Source organism: Leuresthes tenuis, unplaced genomic scaffold (genome assembly GCF_036924035.1).
Source record: "Leuresthes tenuis unplaced genomic scaffold, fLeuTen1.0.hap1 SCAF_10, whole genome shotgun sequence".
Lineage (NCBI taxonomy): Eukaryota > Metazoa > Chordata > Actinopteri > Atheriniformes > Atherinopsidae > Leuresthes > Leuresthes tenuis.
In genome coordinates, this window is record NW_027325364.1 from 2,495,897 (window position 1) to 2,520,073 (window position 24,177).

At 43.0% G+C, this 24,177-nt stretch overlaps 1 protein-coding gene across 1 annotated transcript in view; it reads left to right on the top strand.

Moving 5' to 3' along the window:
- Positions 1–23,771, top strand: part of gabbr1a (gamma-aminobutyric acid (GABA) B receptor, 1a) — a 112,083-nt gene extending 88,312 nt beyond the window's left edge. The window contains exons 17-24 of the mRNA XM_072393537.1: positions 1,534–1,666; positions 10,024–10,140; positions 11,349–11,459; positions 16,307–16,400; positions 18,646–18,773; positions 20,237–20,365; positions 20,769–20,912; positions 21,289–23,771. Of these exons, the coding sequence (XP_072249638.1) occupies positions 1,534–1,666; positions 10,024–10,140; positions 11,349–11,459; positions 16,307–16,400; positions 18,646–18,773; positions 20,237–20,365; positions 20,769–20,912; positions 21,289–21,573 (1,141 nt within the window). The 3' untranslated portion in view covers positions 21,574–23,771. The remainder of the gene's footprint in view (positions 1–1,533; positions 1,667–10,023; positions 10,141–11,348; positions 11,460–16,306; positions 16,401–18,645; positions 18,774–20,236; positions 20,366–20,768; positions 20,913–21,288) is intronic.
- The last annotated feature ends 406 nt before the right edge of the window (positions 23,772–24,177 follow it).

Genomic DNA, 24,177 nt, shown 5'->3' on the forward strand with positions numbered 1-24,177 from the left:
CCATCAAAGAGTCTATTTTAAAATACTGCTGTTTATTTATAACGCTATAAATAGTTTGGGGCCAAAATACATTTGAGGCATTCTGGCACGTTATGAGCCCTCCAGGCATCTTAGGTCATCCAGAACAGGTTTGCTTTCTGCTCCTGGTGTTAAGATTGGAGAAGCCGCTTTCAGCTTTTATGCATCTTATGTGGAACAAACTCCCAGATAACTCCTGCTTCATTTAAATCTGAAGACGTTTCTGTTTGTCACTGCATTTATTCGTCAGAATTAAATGAAAGAACTTTGATTAATAAGTGTACTGAACCTTTAACTCTTCTTTGTTGTTTTCTTTCTTATCTTTTTATTCTACATTTTGTTTTAATGCATTTTAACCTCTCTGTAAAGCACTTTGAATCGCCTTGTTGTTGAATTGTGCTACTCAAACAGAGCCCAGGATGCAGTGGTAGCATAACATAGCTAATGTTGCTAATTCTAGCTATTATTAGCAAGAGGCTAATAAACACACTAATTCACATTAGGCTATTGCATCTATTTCACTGCATGCATAATACTCAGAGACACTGACATGATGGCATAGTGCATGCCTTTATCTTTTGTCCTTTTCTCTTCTTCTTATTTTCTTTATTTCCTGAACTGAGCACCTGACGGCTTTTTTGACCTTTTATTTTCCATCCTTCATTGAGCACGCACTTGACTTGAGAATTAACTCAAGAATTAACTGACTAATCCGCGTCTGTCTCCTGCTTCTGCATGATGCGCTGTACGGTTTTAGCTAGCTACATGTTGTTGGAACTAGAAAAACCCAAACAGTCGCGGTGCGCCCTTTCACAGATTGCACCCTGGGCGACTGCCCACTCCGCCAGGATGAATCCTCAACATTTTTCCAGAAAAATAGCCTAAAATACAGCTCAGAACACCAGCCAAACCTGCTTAAAACCTGCTCACATTGGTCAAACATCAGTATCTTGAGGTGTAGCTCAGAACACTGGTGTGTTACATGAAATTGTTCTGATTATCCAGAGAAATCAACACTTTGCTGTGCAGGTTTTGCTTAATTGGCCAATACACAATTAATTAGAAAATGGCAGGTTTACTGACTGTTTATCTTGTATCCAGTGTAGTACACATAACAAATTTCCTTCTGCTTTGTGGTTTAGTAAAGATTTCACCTGGTAGTGTCCTGTTACACTGTCGGACAGACGACAGGATGTCGCCTTCTGTCAACACTAATTAGACTCCTGCCTGGAAATCGCACTTCAAAGGAGATGCCCTGGAGGGTTTCCTTATTTGGACTTTTTTCTCAGTGTGACGAAAGACAACTAGACTGTCTAAACCAGTAAATTAAAAACAACATGAGAACAATTAACAACCACTGATGGCATTTCTAATGCTCTCTGCAGACAGCCGGCACAATTAACACTGTTTACTCTCACATTCCCTGAATTTCCCGTTAAGCAGAAGCACGTTTTTCTCCATGTCGGGGTGCAGTGTCTGTATTTGTGTCCTTATGTGAATCTGTTGCTCTTTCAGCTACATCCAGAACTCTCAGCCCTACCTCAACAACATGACAGCGGCGGGCTGCATGATGGCGCTGGCTGCAGTGTTCCCGCTGGGGATTGACGGTCACCACGTCCACAGATCACAGTTCCCCGTCGTCTGCCAGGTAACAAGAGGAAGAGTCAGACAGGGGGGCGGGAGGGGCAGAGAAGAGCCAGAGCTGTACGGTTCCAGTGAGTTGAGACCGTTATTCCAGGCAAGATTTATTGGAGAAGTGGCAGAAATCATGTTGGTTCCTTTACTTAAAAGTATTGGTTTAAATTAAATGTCAAATATCAGACTCTGGGTTGATGAACAACGGTCTGTTACAGACTAGACAAAAATAGCCTCCAACACATTTTTAAATGTATTTCTGACAGGCTGAGAGCAGCCGGGAGGCTGTGCCATGACAGGAGAGAGATAAAACACGATAAAAATGGACAGTCTGTTCACTGTTCAGTGGTGTTGGAGAGTAAAGAAAAGGCTCAGCACTTACTGAGATAACTTTCAAATGAGCTGCGTGCTTTTTCTTATTGAATGTTTAAGATGGATGAAGATAAGATAAGAAGGAAATTTAAATCAGCCTCAGAAGAAAATCAAGTTTTTAACCTTTTTAATATGCAAGAAGACATATGATGAGTTGGAAAAGCAGATAATATAAGTCTCTAAACCACAAAATTCAAGCTACAAAATGTTTAAATGCAACAAACTCAACCTGTTAGCTTGCAGGGTGAAGCTAACTTTTTTAAGCTAGGGTATTAGCTGCGTGCTAACGCAGTTTCTACAAACTGTGTCCGCCCTGGTTGACCCCGGGTGATGTGTCCTCACCGCAGAGCCAGTTTTCCAGCTATTTCAAATCTAAATGTAAATTCTTCTTAATATGTCGCTTCATGTGCTATTTTCATCTGTTCACTTCAACTTGTTCTTCCTGTGGTTACACATACCGCACATTAATACAGCAGAAGTGACAAAGAAGCTGTTCTTATCCACATAGCCTCCAGTTTCTTCTGTTTCATGGTGTAACGAATGTGTCAGAGTAGCTCTGAGAAGGCTGCTCAGCACCAGTGAAATCACCAGAGATTTGAGCTGTGGTTTTAGCCTTGTTTGGATGCACAAAACTCACGATGAGAGAAAGCTAGAGGTCATCCAATCGGTCAAGTTGGAAACACTGAAGAGTTGCCTCTGGAGCTCCTCGGTGTGCATTTCCCCCGAAGAAACGGCCGAGTGTCTCACAGAGAAACTCAAAGCAAAGCTGACCAAAGCAGACACGCTCACAAGAAGAAGAAGAAGATGCAACTCGTCATTTTACAGTAAACTCACTGAAAGCTGTTATTTTTTTAGTCGAAACAAGTGTTAATCTAGTGTGACAACCTCCACAACCTCCTGATTTCCGTATTAGCACAATTTTTTTCCCTCTCCTGCTTGAAAAATCACAGCTCATGGTGCTGACCGACATTACGTCTGCCTCACTGGACCAGCAAACAGGCTTCTTTGTAGCTGCAAAGGCACAGTGGGAGCATGCATGCAGGGTTTCTGGCTCAGGCGACTACTTCATCTACTGAATTAAAGTGACATAGCCTTACCGCCACCCTCTAGTTACACTGCGCAGCCTAGTTTAGTCACTTCTGTTTCACGTGTCTTCAGATTTATGGATTTGTTGGAAACCCAGTTTCACAGTGACCTTTCAGTTTAATGCAGAACATGAAGCAATTTGATTTGCTGCCTGACTGTATGGATGAAAAACCCAAAATATAGAAAATAAAGTTCCCTATGAGAGTCAGGAGGTTGTGGTTCTCAGCTGGAATGTTTATGTTTATCTTTATGCATTTAGCAGACGCTTTTATCCAAAGCGACTTACAGGTAGGCAGATAGGGTAAGGGGGTCTTGCCTAAGGACCCCTACTGGAGATAGTACCTTTCATGCAGGGGATTTGAACCCAGCTCTCCCACATGAAAGGTGGGAATCATACCACTAAACCAGGGGTCGGGAACCTTTTTGACTAAGAGAGCCATGAAAGCAAAACATTTTGAAATTTATTTCAATGAGAGCCATATAATATATTTTAAAAGTGAATTCAACTAAATGTCAGTATAATAAGCCTCTGAATTTATTAGCATATTATATTAGCATATATTAGCATATTATTTATTAGCATACTCGCCATCTGTGAATGGTTTTCCGTTCCTCACTATTGCTAAAGATCCAGCAAAGCTAGCGGAATTATAGTCACCTTGCCGGGTTGCTGCTGGCTAGCTTGTACCCTGCTCAGTAGCTCTAGCTTGTACCCTGCTCAGTAGCTCTAGCTTGTACCCTGCTCAGTAGCTCTAGCTTGTACCCTGCTCAGTAGCTCTAGCTTGTACCCTGCTCAGTAGCTCTAGCTTGTACCCTGCTCAGTAGCTCTAGCTTGTACCCTGCTCAGTAGCTCTAGCTTGTACCCTGCTCAGTAGCTCTAGCTTGTACCCTGCTCAGTAGCTCTGGCTTGTACCCTGCTCAGTAGCTCTAGCTTGTACCCTGCTCAGTAGCTCTAGCTTGTACCCTGCTCAGTAGCTCTAGCTTGTACCCTGCTCAGTAGCTCTTGGCTCGCTTTCTTTCTGCTGTCTCCTGCCGGGTATTTTGATGCAAAGGTAGCATGGCGCGTGTCGAAGTGCCGCTTTACATTCGACCGTTTCATCGATGTAATTTTGTCTTTGCAAATTAGACACACCGCAGAATTTGCTCTCTCCACAAAGGCGAATTCTTCAGTCCATTCGGGGGCCTGAAATGTACGATACTCGTCATCTTTTTTTCTTTTCGCCATCTTCTTCGTCGAAGGGTTAGCTTTGAGCTAATGACCGAGCAGACTGATTCAAAAGGGGGCGTTTACCTGTTTTACGCTGCAACGTAGTCCAGTATCATCCAATTAAAATAATGGACAATTGCTCCTGCAGCCCTGAACAGGACATGAAAAATCGATGGATGGATTAAAACAAGTGAGAATATTTAGTTTTATCTGCGAGCCAGAGGCAATCATCAAAAGAGCCACACCTGGCTGGCGAGCCATAGGTTCCCGACCCCTGCACTAAACTATCCAGTCCCTGGAATTCTCTCTCCAGGTTGGGGATGGGTTGTTCATGAAGGCAGGAGGAAGCGAGAGCTTCGAGGACAGATGGATTGGAGCGTTATTAGGAGTGATGAGGGTGCTGCACCTGTCGGTTGTGGTGAAGCGGTGTCCATTCCTCAGTTATGGTCTCAGCTTGACTGAAAGCGTGAGATGAGGAAAAAGGATGGCTTTGATCAGCCTTTGGGTCAGGAGCCTGAGGATCTGCTCCTGTGCTTTGAAAGCAGCCATTTGCGGTGGTTCGGGTGCCCTCTGTGCCTGCCTTTGGAGGTTTTTCACGCATATTCAATTAGGGAGATGATCCAGGGCAGACCGGCGGAGGGATTATATTTCCCCTCTGGCCTGGGAACTCCTCAGGATCTGGGGGGAGCTGGAGAGTGTCTCTGAGGAGGGGTGTCTGGGCTTCCCTCCTGGACCTGGTGCCTCCCCGACCTCAGACTAGAGGAAGGAAATGAGTGGATAGCTGTGCAGTATTATCCACATCTCTGGAATATGATCGAACCCCGCAGTGACTGACGGTGCCACATATATATTTCATCACCCTCCAGACTTTTGATTTGGGTAATGAAATGTTTACTCTGAGAGACATTCATCAATATTGTATCTGTTCTGCATCATTTTACACACAGTTCCTCCAAATTCGATCTGACATATCTGGTGTTTTTTTTAAATCTTGGGATCTCAACTGAATTATTCTGTGGGCCCAAAAGCTGATCATTTGCATTGAGTTTGAGGAATTTGGTTTCGCTTTAGCGCTTTTCAGTTACAGCTGTCGGTTTCATTAAAACCTCCCTCTGCTTCCTGCTTTAAGCAGACCCAGCTTCAGGTGTCGTGAGGCTCCTTCCTGCAGCAAACAGACGGCTGCAAACCTGTCAGCAGGACTTTGATCAGAAATGCTGGTAGAATTTGATAAATATTTGAATGTATTCTGGTGCTCAGCCGTTCAGACCCGGCTCTAATGAGGAGTGGGAGTCTGTCTCCGTCACCCATGTTGTGCCTTTGTTTCACGGAGGCGAGAGGGAGATTTCCATTTCTGTCGCCCCTCTGCTCTCTGTCGCTGTCCAGTTATTCTCTGTCCTGCACTCTGCCTCTGACCTTCTGCTCTGTCTGATCTGTTTTTTCTGCTCCTGCTATTCCTCCATCTCCTCAAAATCATATTATCTCTGCTGCTACCCTTTGCTCTCTGCATTTCACCTTCATCATCGATCCTTTTTGTGCCCCCTACTTTACTCTCCCCTGCTGCCTCTTCCCCCCTTTTCCATCTATCTGTCTGTCTGATACCTTCCCCTCCCCTCTCCTTTCTTTTCTTTCCATCTCTCCTTTTCCTTTTTCAAATCTCCCCCAGTTCCTCTTTCCTTTGTCCTTTCTTCTGCTCACAGAAGATGTAAAGATCGTCCTTGTGTACACGATGACATCAGAGGTCATTTGTTTAAGCGTCTGTAAAGACGTATTGTAATTATTTAAAAATATGCTGCCTCTAGTGGTCGTGTGAAGGAGTGCATGTGAGATCTGATGAAAGGCAGCCAACAACAGGGAGTGTTATAGGGTCTTAACATCCTTATCTAACCAAATCGTTTGATTTCTGAGCTTTACCAGGTGATTTTCATACCTAACCAGGAAACTGTGTTGGCTAACCCTAGTTATGATGGTTAAATCTCACAGGTTGAAAATATCTATGTACTTAAGTAGAATTTTTGTCCTTTTTTTCTGTCACCTTCTTACGTTTATCTGCTAAATTTTAACACTAAAATCTATACCTTCTAAAATCTGCCATTTTCCAATCTCAAGACTAATGTCGGTTCTCATGGAAGGGGACAGAAACAATTACAAATACTGATCCTCGGTATATCCATCGACACTGGATAGATGTAAAGGTGTAATGCTGCGTTCAATGACAACTGAAGACTCTGTAATTCAGACTTCTGACTGGAAAATGTAAGAAAACGCCACCCGGACTTCCAGATTTGACGTCATTCCACAGAAAGTTAGTTCACCAAGTAAAGTTTTTCAATCTAATAGAACATTAGAAATGTACTGGTTGAGCTTTATTAATTATTTTTTCATAAAACGAACGATAACATGAAATGTTATGCAGAAAAGCAGACGCGTTTCTTTTCCTCGTTTCTTCAGCAAACGACCTGGAAAATGACCTGGTTCCAAGTTTCAGTGTCAGAAATTCATACTAACGTGAGATTCTGATCATTTTTGCTTTGAAACAGATGTTGCAACATCTGTTTACTTGAATGAATCAGTGATCCCACGTATATCAAAGTCTTTTTTTACAACGGAACATGCACTTGAGTGATGACTTGAGTGTCTGCTTTTGTAACCTCTGCTAACTTCAGGAAATAGTAGATGAAACTGAAAGAAATGAACAAATGAAAAGAAGGAAGTGGAAAAAAACACCTGTTGCATTTTGGAAATGCAACAGGTGTTTTTTGAGAGACTAAAGAGGGAAACTTGGAGTTTCCCTCTTTAGTCTGACTTGCTCTCGCCTTCCCCTCCGGTCCCTTTAATAGGACCTTGTTGCTCATCTTTAAACGCCTCATAATGATGTTTGCTCCTTTATCTCATGAGTCATATTTGTGCTGATGTTTATCTGAAATGTTGGGACGCCAGTTTACAGAAAACACTTATATGTTTAATGTATAAGCAAATAAGCTTTGAAGCCGAATGTTTTGCTGTTTGGGAATGTAAAAATAGTTATTTTCCTTCTGAAATCTCTTTAAACTCCTGTTATCTGGCCACCACAGTCCAGATGGGAATAGAGGGAAGCTGATAAAAATGCGCTGCTGTAACAGCTTTGTGGATATTTCTTTCCTCTGGTATCCCTTCGGTGTCTTGGAGGTTGTTGTTGATGTACACATCCTCAAAGGAGAAGCTGCAGACACAAAATCTGACTGGAAAAAAGTCCTTTTTTGGACTCAAAGCTCCCTGCAGAGACGATGCAACAGCATGTCTATCATGGAGATGAACTGGGATTTAATAGAAGTTTACAGACAAGCAGATAATTTATATTTTCATTTACGTTTGAACACTTCAAACATGCTATTTATGGACAGATTTCTAAGTGACACGCAATGGTCGAATGGATTTTATCATCTGCACTGTGGAACCAGGCTGTAGTGATCTCAGCTATGGGATTATGTAAGAAACAAAGAGCTTCACAAGGTCATCATCTGAATAGTTCAAAGTTTAACAGGTGGATTTAACATTGAGGGCAAAGCAGCCGCCAGCTGCCCATCAAATGTGGGAACTCATTTAAGACGACTTCATGAAGCTTGTTGGATAATAAATATATTAATTGTGTTTTTTAGAAGAGAAGAGAACCTCAAATCAGAAAAAGTTGGAACGATTTAGAAACATCCGTGTTAGAAGGAAAGAATACAGTGATTTCTACTTTGAGTTTTCAGTCACTGCAGACGGTAGGAACCAAAGATTTTATCTCGTCAGTTTTATCTCAGCGATTTAGGGTTCATTATGGTTGTCATGGTTACGTATGGTATGATTCAATACAACAGCAGCTCCCATTAAAGAGTCTCTGAGGAGCAAAGATGTTAAGAGGAAGCTCCAGTTTGTCCACAAATGTGTTAAAAACAATGTTCTTCAGAGAAAGACTGGAAGGGATCTGCATATTTCTGCCTCTACAGAGCAGAATATCATGAAAGCATTCAAGGAATCTGGAGGAGTTTCAGTGTAAAGGACGAGGGAGCGAGCCTAAGCTGGACCCCGTGACCTCTGACCCCTCAGACGCTGCATCAAGAACCGTCATTCATCAGCAGCTGATAGAAGCACATGGACAAGGGATTACTGTGGAAACCTTTGTCAAGCACCACAATACAGAGTTCCATTCACAAGCTTTACTGTGCAGAAAAGAAGCCTGATGTTAACCTCGTCCACTTCTCTGGGCTCGGAGGCGTCTGGGATGGACCGTCACACGGTGGAAACGTGCGCTGTGGTCAGACCCATCAGTATTCCACATCTTTGTTGGAAGAAATGGAGCAAAGAGCAAAAGCAGCATCCAGCCTGCTGTCAGCAACCAGTCCCTGCAGCCAGGCTCTGTGATGGTATGGGGTTGGATCAGGGGGCAAAGCTCATTTCCACTTCTGTGACGGCAGCATTAATGCAGAAAAGCTCACTGAGATTTTACAGCAACATATGCTGCCTTCAGGGCCACATCTTTTCCTGGGACGTCCCAGCATTGTTCAAGCAGACCATGGAAAACCACATTCTGCCACATTCCAAAGGCCTGGCTGAGGAAGAAGAGGTACGGGTGCTGGACTGGCTGCCTGCAGTCCTGACCTGTCCCCAGCAGAGAAACAACCACCCCCCCGCCCTGCTGCACACCTTAAGACCTGTTTAAGGAAGAATGGGACAAAATAACAGCTGGAACTCTGCATCACCTGGTTTCCTCAGAGTCAGAACGGCTTTAAGTGTTGGCAGAAGGAAACAAAGTGGGAAAAGATTCACTGTTTTCTGATCTTTTATGGGATGCTGCAGGTCTGAGGTGTAGAAATGATGTTTGTTCACAGATTAAATGAAGCTGAACAGGAAATCTGTTGAGTTCAGACTGTCTGACAGGAAGTAAAAGTAAGAGAAAACATCAAAATAACGTTTTTTGCAGAAAACTATCCCAAGTTTTTCCAATTTGTGGCTGTAAAAGTTATTTAAAGCCTTTTAGGAATGTTATAACATGTAAAACTGATCAGTTTAGTCTGTTTATGGGGTTGACAGAATGAGTAAAGGCTGAAAATCAACACATACAACCACCCCCCCGCACTGCTGCACACCTTAAGACCTGTTTAAGGAAGAATGGGACAAAATAACAGCTGGAGCTCTGCATCACCTGGTTTCCTCAGAGTCAGAACGGCTTTAAGTGTTGGCAGAAGGAAACAAAGTGGGAAAAGGTTCACTGACTTTATGGGATGTTGCAGGTCTGAGGTGTAAAAATGATGTTTGTTCACAGATGAAACGAAGCTGAACAGGAAATATGTTGAGTTCAAACTTTTTGTAAAGAAATAGGAAAACCTTTCTCCAGAATACAATTAATTAATCATCTATTTATTTTTCCACATTTTCCTTTAAGTGTTGGCAGAAGGAAACAAAGTGGGGAAAGATTCACTGACTTTATGGGATGCTGCAGGTCTGAGATGCAAAAACGAATGAATATTAACAACTGATGAGAACAACATGAATTATCTTGGATTCATACTGTCTACAATGACTCTTTTTTTCATTTAGTATGTTTTTTTGTACGTAAGTTTTCATTTAATTTTTCTTCCACTTGTGAACAGAAATCTGCATCCTTGAAAAAAATTAATTTTCTCTACCTCTTCTCTACTTTCTTACCTCTTTTTTCCCGTTTTCTCCTCTATCTTTACCTGCAGTTCCGCCTGTGGCTCCTCGGCCTCGGTTTCAGCCTGGCGTACGGCAGCATGTTCACCAAGATCTGGTGGGTCCACACCCTCTTCACAAAGAAGGAAGAGAAGAAGGAGAAGAAGAAGGTAGGAAGCAGGGGGAGTGGGAGGGAGAAAGGGATAAGCTTCCCAGCAGAGCCAGAAGGGGAGAGAGTGTCCAGGCCGTGCAGAATGTGTGCTGCCGGCTGATAAAAAAGCTCGCCGTCTTCCCTGGAATAAGCCTCCAATAGGACAGCTTCATCTCTGTGAAGCACGTTAAAGTAAGCGCCGGGCAGTTGGTGACACAGATGCAGCTGCACAGGCAACATCAGGAGGCAGATAATGGCGCAGATAATGTTGGTTTCCACGTCATCAGATTAGTTTGCGTGCTGGTGTGTTTAACGAGGCATCTGTACGTATTTGTGTGTGCGCCTCCTCCCAGAAACAGCGTGTCCTGCAGCTAGCGAGAGGCTGACAGTCGGCGATGTGTTGTGGAAATTTTTCTAAGACCTAATCAGAAGAATAGGAGATTAAGCCATTTATGGAATATTTATGAATATGGATGAGCATCAAAGTTCTGTGCAGAAATCCGACCTTCAGGGGGTTTATTATTGGTGCTAAAGCACATCGAATCAGGTTGACTTTCAACTCTCTTCATGTCCGCAGAAGGGCAATTTGCCAGAGAGCTCTGTGTGTGTGTATTTAAAGAAACTTTCACAAACGGAGGGCAGAATGGCCTCTTTTCACATCATTCTTCACACAGCTCAGTGGAAGCGGCGCCCATGACTGTGTGATGTGTCTCCGCCTTTATTTTATTTCTCATTTTGAGTCATTGCATGCTTGAATGGTTGCTGCTATGTTGGAGGTGCTGTGAGTAAGCCAGCGTGGTTGAATTAAAAGAAGGAAGATGTGTGGGGGGGGGGGGAGGAAAGTGGGGGAGCTTGTTTTCAGTCACGGTTGTGTTGCTTCCAGTTTAGCTCACGTTCGGAAGAACAGAGTCGACACTTTGGACACTGTCCACACAAAAGCACTGTCATCTGAGTGTGTTTAGATGATGATTTCAGGTGACAGCGCAAATATAGCCACTGCAGCCTTCTGTGTGTCGCCTGCAGACACACACACACACACACACGGCCGGATGAGACGCACATTCACAAAGACAATTCGTGCCCGGTCATCCAGAAATCACAAGGACGCCTGTCGTGTTATTTGTCCTGGTAGTTTGTCTTTATTTGTGGCCAGGCTCGTGATGCCCTTGGATAGTGATGACTGTTGTGTGTTTTTGTTTGTGTGTGTCTTTGCTCGCCCTCATGCAGCAACCTCTGGAGCCATGGAAACTCTATGCAACAGTTGGCGTGCTGCTGGCAATCGACTTCCTGTCACTCATGATCTGGCAGATTGTGGATCCTCTGCACATCACGGTCGAGGTAGAGTACGGAAGACAGATGAGATCATTTCGTGTGCCCATTTGCTCAGACCGTTCAGCCGCTGTCATCAGTCAGTGACACAGTAATGAGACACCGAGTCTTGACTGAAGAAATGTTCTTTCATTCCGATTCATCTTAGATTCAAAGAGCACGTTCCAAAACAAAGATGAATGTCATTTTTATCTTGCCAGGCAGAGATGAAGTGCTTCGATAAAACCAGGAGCACAGCTAAAGGTGCCCTGTGAAATTTGACTCAAATCTCCTACAACACACCTGTAATTTGTCTCTTTTTTTAACAGACAAACAGTACAAATTAATGATTTTCAGCAGTGTAATACACAAGTAATAACACTATGGAAGAGGCTGCAGGTTACCTGCTGACAGGTGAGGGTGTCAGGATTGGGTATAAAAGCAGCTTCCACCAAAGGTTCAGGCTCTCCAACAAGGATGGGTCGTGGCTCACCGCTTTGTGCCAAACTCCATCAGAGAATCATCAATAAGTTCAGGAAATATTCCTCAGAGTCAGACTGGAAAGAACTTTGGTCTTTCAGCATCTACAGAGCAGGATATTGGGAACAGATTCAGGGAGTCTGGGGAAATCTCAGTGTGGAAAGTTGCTGTGAAACTCACCCACGGCTGCTCAGATGTGTGTTTTATTACTTTGGTTTCAAGCTTTAATTTGCTTTAAACGCCAACAACGAGATAAAAACCCTCAGAAACACAGTTAAAACAGTTAAAACAGTAAAAAACAATCAGAAACGAGCCCCAGAGTCAGACACAGCAGCAAGAAAAGTGTCACAGGAAGTGAAGAAGAAGAGAAGGAAGACAACAGGAAGTGAAGAAGAAGAGAAGGAAGAATAAGCATCAGATGCTGGAGAGATCAGAGGAAAAGACAGAAGCAGAGAGAAAGAATTCTTTCTTCTAACATAAGCTCGAACCTTATCGTCTGTTAGCTCCAGTTTTATCTCATTTCACTCAGAAATCTGGTTTTCAGCCTTTCAAAATGTTCTTTCCAATCTCACACTGACACATATCAAATGAGAGAAAAACCATTTATCCTCCTGTTTTGTCTTTTCTGAGCAGGTTTAAGCTGCTTCACTGACCAATTTTTATGAATTTGGAATATCAAAATAAATTAGTTTAATGCAGCAAAACACTCTAAAAGCTGCTGTAGAGCCAAAGAAAGACAGAAAGTTTATAGAATCTACAGCAACAGCTTCTGGAGCTTCTCCAAGCAGCAGGTTACCTGCTGACAGGTGAGGGTGTCAGGATTGGGTATAAAAGCAGCTTCCACCAAAGGTTCAGCCTCTCCAACAAGGATGGGTCGTGGCTCACCACTTTGTGCCAAACTCCATCAGAGAATCATCAATAAGTTCAGGAAATATTCCTCAGAGTCAGACTGTAAAGAACTTTGGTCTTTCAGCATCTACAGAGCAGAATATTGTGAACAGATTCAGGGAGTCTGGGGAAACCTCAGTGTGGAAAGGCCAAGGACAGAAAGCCCTGTTGGATGAGCTCGGAGCCCTCAGGCAGCACTGCAGGAGAAACCGTCAGGCCACCATGATCCATACAGCCACATGGGCTCAGGAGGAGCTGGGAAAAGCATTTCCACTCAACACCGTCCACGGCTGCATCCAGAAATGTGAGCTGAAGCTGCATCACACCAGGAGGAAGCCATATATCAGCTCTGAGCAGAACCACGGCCCAGTTCTCTGGACTCCAGCTCATCTCAGAGGGACAGAAAGACAGTGGACCCGTGTTCTGTGGGCAGATGAGTCCACGTTTCAGCTGCTTCTGGGAAAAACTGCTGAGAAAGAGCATCCAGCTGTTCTCAGAGGAAGGTTTAAAGCCAGCGTCTGTGATGGTCTGGGGCTGCAGCAGAGTCCAGGGCATGGAGGGCTTCATCTGGGTGAAGGTACCACTGATGCACAGCTGGATGTTGGAGTTCTGGAGAGACAGATGCTGCCATCAAGGTGCCGTCTTTTCCCGGGAGGTCCGTGGTTCTTTCAGCAGGACGATGCCAGACCTCATTCTGCAGGACTTCCAGCAGCTTCAGACACACAGAGTGTGTGAGCTCGGCTGCCTGCCTGCAGTCCACATCTGTCTCCTGCTGCAGATGTTGGAGCATCATGAAGAGGAGAACCAGACAACCAGGGACTGCTGAGCAGCTGGAATCTGGGATTCAGCAGGAATGGACTCAGATTCCTGTGAAAAACTGCAAAAAGTATCCCAGTTACTTTTTTTTTTAGTTCGTTTATAGTTTAGTTTTCAGGCACAAACATTAGATGTTCAGTGAAGATGAGGAAAATAATGTATTTGCACCTTTGTCTGTTGAATAAGAGCTCAAACAAGTTCTTAAAATTTCCCATTTTTCCTTAAAGTGGAGCGTAAACTGGAGCGGTTCGGAAGTATTTTGTTCTTTTGACCCGATAAAGTGTGCAGCACACTGTACACTTTGGTACTTGCTCTTAATACAGAGAAAGAAACTCTTGCTGCTGTGATGTTGGTATCTTGAAAAGGTCTTTTTGCCTTTAAATTCTGCACAAACAGGTTTGATGAACCTGTAAAGAACAGCAGCAGAATTTCCACTGCATTCAGTCCAGAGTGTGTCATTAAACCTTCAATAATTGATATCTTTAACATTATGTGAGAAACAAACATTATCAGCATTAACATTTAAGGAAACACCACATTTCTGATGTCTGCTGCAGCAAAAACCTGTATTTCCATTACTTCGGTCCATTTTATCTGGTTTTCAGGAGAACCAGCTCTGAATGCTTGTGAGACATCAAGTTGGCAGCTGTCCCCTGAAGAAATAAATATTTTGCTGCTATAAATTTGGAAAGTTTGAGCTGGTTCTGGTCCAGCAGAGCTAAACAGAAAGTGAATATTGGAAATTATGTTGCTGTAAACTGCAAACACATCCTGCTTTGCTGCTCATGGATATGAGATAAGGCTAAATAATCTTGTTTTGCTGTTTTCTTCTCTTTAGTTGCCAAAATCCTACCATTGATTTAACATTTTTTAAATTCTCCTCCTCCTGGTTTGTAGGTTCAGGAGGTCCCAAAGACGTCCACACCTCATGAGGAAGCTTAAAACTTTATTAAACTGAACAAGAAGCAGCAAAAATAGGCAAACACAACGCTGGGCAAAGTCCAAAAACACTGACAAAATGCTAGTTTAGAACGAAGAACAGGTGGGGATGTGGTTATCTGGAGACAATATAAGCAGAACAGGGGATGTATGGGGGTGGATAACAGGTGACTACAGAGAAGATTCAAGAGCACAAAGCATACGAAAAGGAAGAAAAGCAGCAATAAAAAATAAATGTGCAACAAATCAGGAACAATGTACAATGTAATTAAAATATATACAGTCTTATACATGGTCTGTCTGCTGTAAACCTCTGGGAACAGAAGGCAGCTGTCTGTAACTGTAAATCATGCCTTTAATGAAATGAAAGTATCACAAAATCCCCTGTTGCTCAATGAGGAGCAGTCAAGCACTTTTAGGCCCAATGTGTTGGACTGACTGGAAACGAGTAAAAACACCCAAAAAAACTTAGTAATTCCTCTAAAAACCCAAACTTCCCTGTCGCTCTTCTCTTTTGTGTTAAGTTGATGTTTTAAGAAGCTTACATCAAGAACCTTTGTTCACTGAAACACTGTTTTACCATTTGTTTTAGTAATGTTTGTCCTGTTGCTGCTCCACTGATTCTGCAATCAGAAACAAGAGAGAATTTTTAAATTTCCAGCTTCCGAGTGGGAGAAAATGTAAGAAAACAGCAACAAGAGTCGGATTTTCAAGCTGGGATATAAAGAAGTTAAACAAAGTACTGGTGGAGCATTATTAGCTCATTTATGCTAAGTTAAATGTTGTTTCTGTTAAAAGAAAAAGCAAAAACTTCGGAGGCACTGTGAATTAGGGCTGTAGCGATAGACTAATCTCACGATACGATACACGATTTTATACGATTCGATACGATTTAATACACATCATTTTCTGAAAGATTCAGTGTGATTTGCCATGAATCATTTCTATGAACTAATTTATCACTGTTTTGTATGATGTTAAAGTTCTTTGTTTTCACAAATTGTCATTTCTGACTTTTCAATAAAGTTTGCAACAAAAAAAAATCGATAATCGCGGCTGAAAAATCGGGAAACAAAATATCGATATATATCGCGGTATTGATAAAAAATCGCTCAGCCTTACTGTGAATACAGCATTTAGGGAAACTGTGGGTGGAGATAAAGATGCATAACAACAGAGTTGTGTTACTGTCTGAGTCTGCAGTGACTTCGGAAACCCAAACATGCTCTCAAACAAAGAAAAACTTATCACCCTGTTGATCATATGTACAATTTTAGAGGAGATTCGAATCGTGATTAAGACCTCGAACACATGTGGCCACAAAAAGAAGCTTCGTCCATCTTTTCCATGAGTTTATTGCTGCAAGCAGACACTCAGATGTGTGTTTCCAAGCAACATCAAACCCCTAATATGATTAAAAACATTACTTTAGCCCTTAAAAGATGAGTTTAACTGCAGTCAAACCTGACATGGAGTTTTTAAATCTCCATTTTTCATATCTATTGGACAGCTGGTATTCTTTTAATTCAGTCATTTCTATCTGACTGGTGGGAAGGACCCATGGACCTGTGGGGCTCAGCCCTGCAGTCAATGATGCTTATGCTTACTGTGCATTTTCCTTCTGTCTCCAGTGTGCTGCTGTCTCATCGTTTCTTATTATCTCACCCCCTCTATTTTTCTCTCTCCTCCCCTCTCCTCTATCTCCTTCATCTTTCCTCTGCTTTTCCTTCCTCCTGCATCTGCCATGCGAGTAGAAGTTCACTAAGGAGGCCCCTAAAGAAGATTTGGATGTCCTGATTCAGCCGCTGTTGGAGCACTGCAGCTCAGAGAAGATGAACACGTGGCTCGGTATCTGTCCTCCCTTCTTCGCAGTCTCCTTATTTCTCTTTGCTCGGCTCTGGTTTTCTGTATCTTTGTCAGACATGTGGACGCATGCAGACACATATGAATGTACACACATGGCGTCACAGGCGCTCGCTCTGAATTAAGCAGGCCTCACATCACAGCTTTCCTTCTCCTCCCTCAGCCCCCGCCACCCCCTTTCGTTTGATTCCTCCTTTCTCTACAGCTTTTCTCCTTCTTTTCTTCTCCTTTCTCTCGGCCCACGCAGTCCCTCTCCGTCACTGTCTGTCTCTCTGCCGTCTTCCTTAGCGTGGAAGCTCTTATGAAAGTATAATGGTGCTGAAATTCAAACAATATGGGTCACAAACTGGGCCAGTGCCCCACTGCATTTTCCCTCTCAAGAAGCGAAGATGGTGGTTTAATTTCAGGCTGTATAAAGAAACAATGGCCTTTCTGAGAAAGTGTTGAGCTTCAGTCAGTCAGTGATTTGTGGTGTTATTTTGTCTGCCTCTAGCCACATTGCAGCCATTATTCTCTTTATCGCGACAACATTTTTGTCTTCCCCATCACCACCCACTTACTGCCTCAGAAGTTACATTGTTAACTTGGAGCCATGTTTAGTCAGCACATATCTGCATAATGTGTCTCTTTCATGGGTTTAAAAGCAAACTTTGTGGAAGCATCATGCTTCCAGAAAATGGAGGGTCTTAAAAAGGGATAAAAGAAATAGAGATGTTAACTTTTGAGCCATGCTAGAAGCTTTTTATGGTTTTACTTTGATACACAGGTGCTGTACGTTTAATGCTAATGTGTCAAGTCAAGTCAGCTTTATTGTCAATTTGCTATATATGCAGGACATGCAGCTAATTAACAGACCCACGGTGCAACATGCAGAAACGGGGTTATAATAAATGCATGTGCATGTCGTGAAGCTAAAGGTAGTTTGGTTTCCAGTGGGCATAAAAGAATAGATTGAAAGTTTGTCCACAACTAGCATGTGTAACGTGTTTATTTACTCCAAAGCAGGTGATGAAATGAGCACGATGCAAATCTTTCACAGGTCAAGGTTTCTAAACGTCTAATTAATTTACTGGTATGTGTGACATCCCAATGACTGGAAATGCTAAACTGCTAATGCTAACGTGCTAATGCTAACGCGCTAATGCTAAGCACGTCGGTGCTTTATCGTGCTTTAGTTACCATTTCATAACATTTTGACCGACTGGTGTTGCTAGATAAATACTCACAGAAGCTATTTCTGTTCATCCTGTGTGGACTGAACCAAACCAGATCATTTAGAGTCATTATCTGGCCATCTTGAATGTTTGCATCAACCCTTTCTCACTCTCATGATGCCGAAGGCCTTTAGAATAAGTGTCAGGTAAACGTAGAAATAGCTTATTTTTAAACCGAAGCATCAGATTACAGTAATAAAAACAGGATAGTTTAAACCTGTCTATTCATAAATGTAACCAAGTAGTTGGGATCCCTAAACCTAATTTAACCAAGAAGGTCCCTGTGTTTGTATCAGAGAATATGAAGAAGAGCTTGATATCGAAACAGCTGCAAAACCACACAATCTTACAAGACTTTTACTTGTTTAAAACATCCGATTATGTTGTAACCAAAGTCAAAAAGGATCTTGGTTCTCTCCCTGAGACCAGGCAGACAAGACAGGTGACCCTAACATGTAAAATTCATGAAGACCCTATTATTAAATTCATTAAAGAAGTGATAAAGTAAAACAAGTTTCAGCTCCAGACATGCAGCTATATTAAACCACCGGTAAGTTCCCAAAGGGCTAAAACCGTCACACAGCATCTGTCACACAGTTAAAAACCTAAATGACTTTTGCTTATGTTACATCTCAGGATTGAGAGAAAAGGTCTGAATGCATTTTTCTCGTCTCTTTGTGCTAACAGACCAAACAATATTATTAAGAATACAAAGCCTCCGAGTGTATGCAACAGTTGTAAAACATGCCATCCATGTGTCCTGTGAGGTGTTTAAGTTCAGGAAATCAGAAAAGCTTTGCTGTTTAAGTACCTGTTTACAACCTTGGAGATAAAGAGCTGATCTTAAAACCTTTAAAATGACCATAAAATATGCACTTTTTGGTCAATGCTTTCATTTTGTTTTGCTCCTGTCTCCTAATATACTCTTTTTTATGTGAGGGTTAGGTGTAAATAACCCTCACATGATTAAATGATCTCCTGGCTGTCCACTCACACGCTTCTCTTTGTTCCTTTAGGTGTGGTTTATGGCTACAAGGGGCTGCTGCTGCTGCTGGGCATTTTTCTGGCGTATGAGACCAAGTCTGTCTCCACTGAAAAGATCAATGACCATCGGGCCGTGGGGATGGCTATTTACAACGTTGCTGTGAGTTCAAAAAGAAGCCCCATTACGCCTAAACTCCTGTCTCTGGCTACTGCAGTCAGATTTTCTGCAGCCTGTAGCACACTGAATAACAAAAAGCAGCAATGAGCTACTTTTTATTGCCCTATAACACAAAATGGCTCGAGTATATCTGTGGGGGTTTCATCAATGCCAGCGTCTACGTGATCACTTTCCAGACCATACTTTCCAGCCCATTTTAGTGGAGAATGTGTAACTTGACTAGTTGCAAGGGCTTAGACAAGGACAGGAGGACAATTATGCTAAACTTACTTCTCCCTTGATGCTGTGATTTGCTTTTGTGCAGATAATTGCCTGCACTTAACAAAACAACAGATTGAAATGCTTCCTGATCTTGTATAAGGTACCGATGCTCCTTAGATGATGTATGTAGCCTCAAAATAAAGCTTTTACAGGTGTTATTCTGTAGGTGCTAACCCCTGGATTCATTTCACTCCAAATCGTAACGCTTCCAGCTCAAATCGCTCCCTTGAGGTATCTGTGGCACAAGTGCTTTGATAAGAAAAATCCATCCAAAAAACTTTTTATTGTGCTGCAGCCTCGTGCTGCTCAAGCATACCTTAAGTGATGCATTTCTAAAGATAATTTGTGTGGTGAAATATTCACAGTGTGGGCTACGCAGTGCATGTATGTCCGTGAGGTTGCATACGCAGCAGCTTGTATGGATTTATTTCGCCCTGAGGGAGGGATACTTTTAAAAATGTAGCCATTTGGCCATTGAAGTAGAGAAGTAAACGCAGCCGTCTGTCGGAACCATTTCTCAGAGGCTGTAGATACAAAGTGAATCATATTAAATGGAGGCACCCAGGATGCACTTTACACTGAAATAGAAGCCATTATGTACACCACCACCACTTTAGACAAATATCTGCTGCCACTTCCTGACACCTCGACACGAAGCAACTTTAGAATTGATGTAAAATGTCTGGAAAAAGATGGTTTACTGCCAGAGGATTTTTCTATTTTGATCAACTTTATTCTGTGCTCCTTCTCCGGATTCTTGACGATGAATAAAAGAAATCTGAACATGCCTCAGCTTCTGATCATCCAGTTTATCATTTGTCTGTCACTCGCACTCATTTATGAGTGCGTTAGCTGTAGCCTGCAGGCCTATTTCATGGCACGGCGCCACGTTTTAACGCCGCTGTTTAATGTTATGATGCATCTTTATGACCATGTGGACTGTTTATGGCGTCCGTTGGGGGAGCTCCTTCCTCTCTGCTCAGCTGTGAGCTTCAGGCCCTGATGAGGCAACAATGTGGTGATTGTCAGCACGCTGCTGCCGCTTCAGTCATGACTTTTTAATGCTGTTTTCACACGGGAGACTTCTCCAGATGCCTAATGCTTATATGGATGCGATTTCCCTCTCACCCCCTTCCTTTGTTCCAAATTCTTTTTTTTACTTCTGCTTCCCTCTCTTCCGGCAGGTGTTGTGCCTCATCACGGCTCCAGTGACTATGATCCTGTCCTCACAGCAGGACGCCTCCTTTGCCTTTGCTGCTCTCGCGATCGTCTTCTCTGCCTACATCACTCTTGTGGTGCTTTTTGTACCGAAGGTGACTGACATCCAAAAAACATGCAACGCACGCTGTCAGAGTTTAGTAAAAGTGAAGGTCAAACACATCAGACATCTGAAAATTCCCATTCTCTGTGACATGTGTCTGTTTGCAACCTCACCAATGAGGTGATATTTTGTGAAACTTCTTCATTTGTAGCTGCTGGAAACATTTTGAGATGAGGGGGAACCTTGTCAGGCCCAAAGAAAGTGAGACAAGAACACGTTTTTTCTGATAAATGGAAGAAGAGCCGAAGGTCCTGCTTCACTGGAGTGCAGAAGCTCCAGCTTCATCAACCTGAAATGAAACTTTTTCAGTCCTCAGCAGATGCATTCAGCAGGTTGTTGTCTCACGGCGGCCTGGTTGGCTTCTATGTTGACTTTCTGTTCCTGTGGTGCTGCAGATGCGACGCCTCATCACCCGTGGGGAGTGGCAGTCGGAGCAGCAGGACACTCTGAAGACCGGATCGTCCACCAACAACAACGACGAGGAGAAGTCCAGACAGCTGGAGCGAGAGAATAGAGAGCTGCAGAAGATCATCCAGGAGGTGAAGAACTCACGTTTACCTCTTTAGATGATGCTTTACATTAAGATCTGTGGAAAAAGGTGCTTTTTAAAATGCATTTGGTGTTAAAAGGTCGTCAACTTTTGCTCTAATCCTGCTCCAAATCTCTGCCAAGGCCAGTTAAACCAAAATCAAGTGTCTTGAAACTCAGCTTGGTAGTTTTTGCAGATAAATGGTAACAAACTGGCTGAACATGAGTATTTCAGTTGCCATGATGTTTGAACTGTCCCATTATCCGGAATAGTACAATTAGGCAGCTGTTTCTGCAAGGACAGATGCATGCTTACGGATGCTAAAAGCGCGTTTGTAGGTGGGACAGCTCTGCTGCACGCTCACTCTTTTATCTTTGTGGTTTTAGAAAGAAGAGAGGGTGTCAGCACTCCGCAACCAGCTGGCTGAGCGACAGGCTCTACGCAACCGCCGCCCACCCTCCACCGGCCAGAATCAGAACCACAATGCCCCACCACCCTCGTCCCAGCCGGATCCCAAGTCCCTGCTTCCCCCGCCGGGCTACCCGAACCCCGCCACGGACAATCACTCCCTCCCACCTTCCTTCTCCAACTCATCCAACCTCTACCCAGCGGACAGCAAGATGAGCCGCAACCACTGTCACAACAGCCAGATCCCTCTCCTGTACAAATAAGCCGGAGAGGGGCGGGTGGGGCAGGGCCGGCGGTTTCACAGCGCACACACGGGCCACACAAAACACCACGAGACACTGTGACTTTCACTCTTTGGGCGGCGGGCGCGGCGGTGCGGGGACACTGTTTGAAATGGAAGTGCTTCACACTTGGCAGCTTCGGGGAGAGTCACACAGGTCACACCCATCCTCACAGTTTTCCCTGCGTTCAACGCAGAAACAAGGAGGCAAGGAGACCAGGAGGCAAGGAGACCAGGAGGCAAGGAGGCAAGGAGGCGAGGAGACCAGGAGGCGAGGAGGCAAGGAGACCAGGAGACGAGTGGTCTTTTTTAAGATCAAGTGAACAATAGAGCTCTTAGTCATTCGTTATCTGGTTCTCGACACCGTGGCGAGGATCTAAAAAGGAAAACGTGCGTGTTCGTGTCTTTGCTATTTCATCTCCACATGTCGTCGATCGCGTTCGTTGACTAGACATCCACATACAGTAGTGATTTATATTGTTCTGTAATATTTGATCTGTTTTGTCATGGAGTTGTTGTTCGATCATTTGTTTCCTTTTCAGGGGAGAACTGAAGCTTAAAAGGGGACAAAGCAACGTTGTTTTTTTTGCAACGCTCCCTCTGAGGAGCAGCTGAGTGTGGGAAACTGCCTTCACTCACAAGTGATCGTGTGCATTATTAAATAGCCATAACTTAGCCAGGGGCTCAGCATGTATGGATGTCCGTTGTCAAGACTGTGTATTCAAGTACAGAACTGCATTTTAATAACCCATTCTTCGCTGACGGATGGCCCGTATCAAAGGAAAAGGCGTCCTGCAGAGTGTTGAGCACAACTTTGATAGTTTTGCTGGTTGAAATGATTCATTTCTTTTTATATTTGTGTTGTTTTAGTTCTGTTATAGAGATTGTGCAGAAGAAGGGCGTCCCACTCAGAAGTCTCAGATGGTTTGCTCCACTGAACGCCTCCTAACTGCAGCTTTTGAGCTTTTTTGTTGCATTTAATGCATTTAAAGCTGATTCAGATCAATTCTTCTCCCCCATACTCCCCAAAGAAAAGTACTGACATTATATTGGCTTTTTTCAGACCTACGTATCATGAAAATGTAACTTTGTGCACAGCCGATCACTGTCTCTGCTGTCATCCATCCACATAACACCATCACTGAGACGACTAGAAGTCTGAAGTATTTCGTAGCCGAGCTGGTCATCCCGTTCGTGGAGGATCTTTGGTGTGTAAAATCCCTCCCCCACTACTGCAGCCTCAGTAAATACAGCTGATACTTACATTTTAAAGGTAATAACCACGGAGTGCACATAAAACCCCTCAACGCTACGCAGACTCAGCTTTCCAGCGTTGATGGAACTGTTTCTGCGAAACATTGGCTTCACTTGGGCTGAGTGGGAGTTTGCCGTCCTTCTTTCTTTGCAGTCTATTGTGATGACGAATGGTGATGTAAGAATGCCAGGTGTAGTTTCTAGTCTCTCCAGTCTAAATATCAAAGCCACTTCATATTTGTACTGCTTTGAGAAAAAGGGGCTTCAACAATTTCTGCAGATATTCAGAGAAAGCACAGATTTTCCTCAAGGTTTTATACGTGGGAATTAGTTTCACACGGTTCTCTTTTGTTTTCCCACAGACAATCGGGAATGATGCTGTTTTGTATTTTGTTTTGCCTTTAAATAAGTTGTAAAAATATCAAAGAAGGGTATAAAGTCAAGTGAGAAACTGTATTTATTCAGCAGTTAATCTGGATGTTCTATTTCATTCACGAGCTATTTCCAGATGTTCTAAAGCAATGAAGCTCTGTCAGCAGATAATCGTTTGTCAGTACATATATATGTTTAGATATATATATATATATGTGTATATCTGAGCGTGCACTTTAACCTAAACACACACAGGTTGCTGCATCTTCTGTTGCAGTTGTTCAGACAGCTCAGGGTATGGAGGAATACAGTCAACATAACTGAATGAAGTAGGTCATAAGTTTTAACTGTGCAGCACCTGGATCTGAAAGTGTAACATATGGATGCAGAAATTATTTAAGAAATGTTCTATTATCTTGCACATATATACTAATATACATGGATTTGGGGATATTTGTATTCACTATATCTAAGATCTTAAATGTTGATATATTTCAGAGTATGTGTATGCTAATATATGGGTAACATGAATAAAATAGTTGTTTTTTCACTCGATTAATTGTGTTTTCGGGTCTCTATTCGGGGTAATCAGCTGATTGTGTTAACATCAGCCACTAGATGTCAGCAGCTATTTGCTGTTTTTCTGACTTCTCGTGACCTTTTGAGCAATTAACTCTGTAAAGTTGAGCATGTTTGTCAGTGGATTGTGACGTTTTTCGCTCGGGCGACCTGTTGGGAGTCGAAGAGCAGAAAGAAAAACCTCATTAAACAAATACTGGGAGTTGTTTTCAACACGATGACCAGCAGCAGGGCCCAGTGGGAACCTCATTACCGAGAGAATAAGGGGATGTCTGCGGGTAAATGAAACAAAAGAAGACAAATTGCTCCCAAGTGTATCCGTTATTTGTTGAATGTGTGTTTTTAGATGATGACGGCGTGACAAAAACCAGCTGCGGTGCAG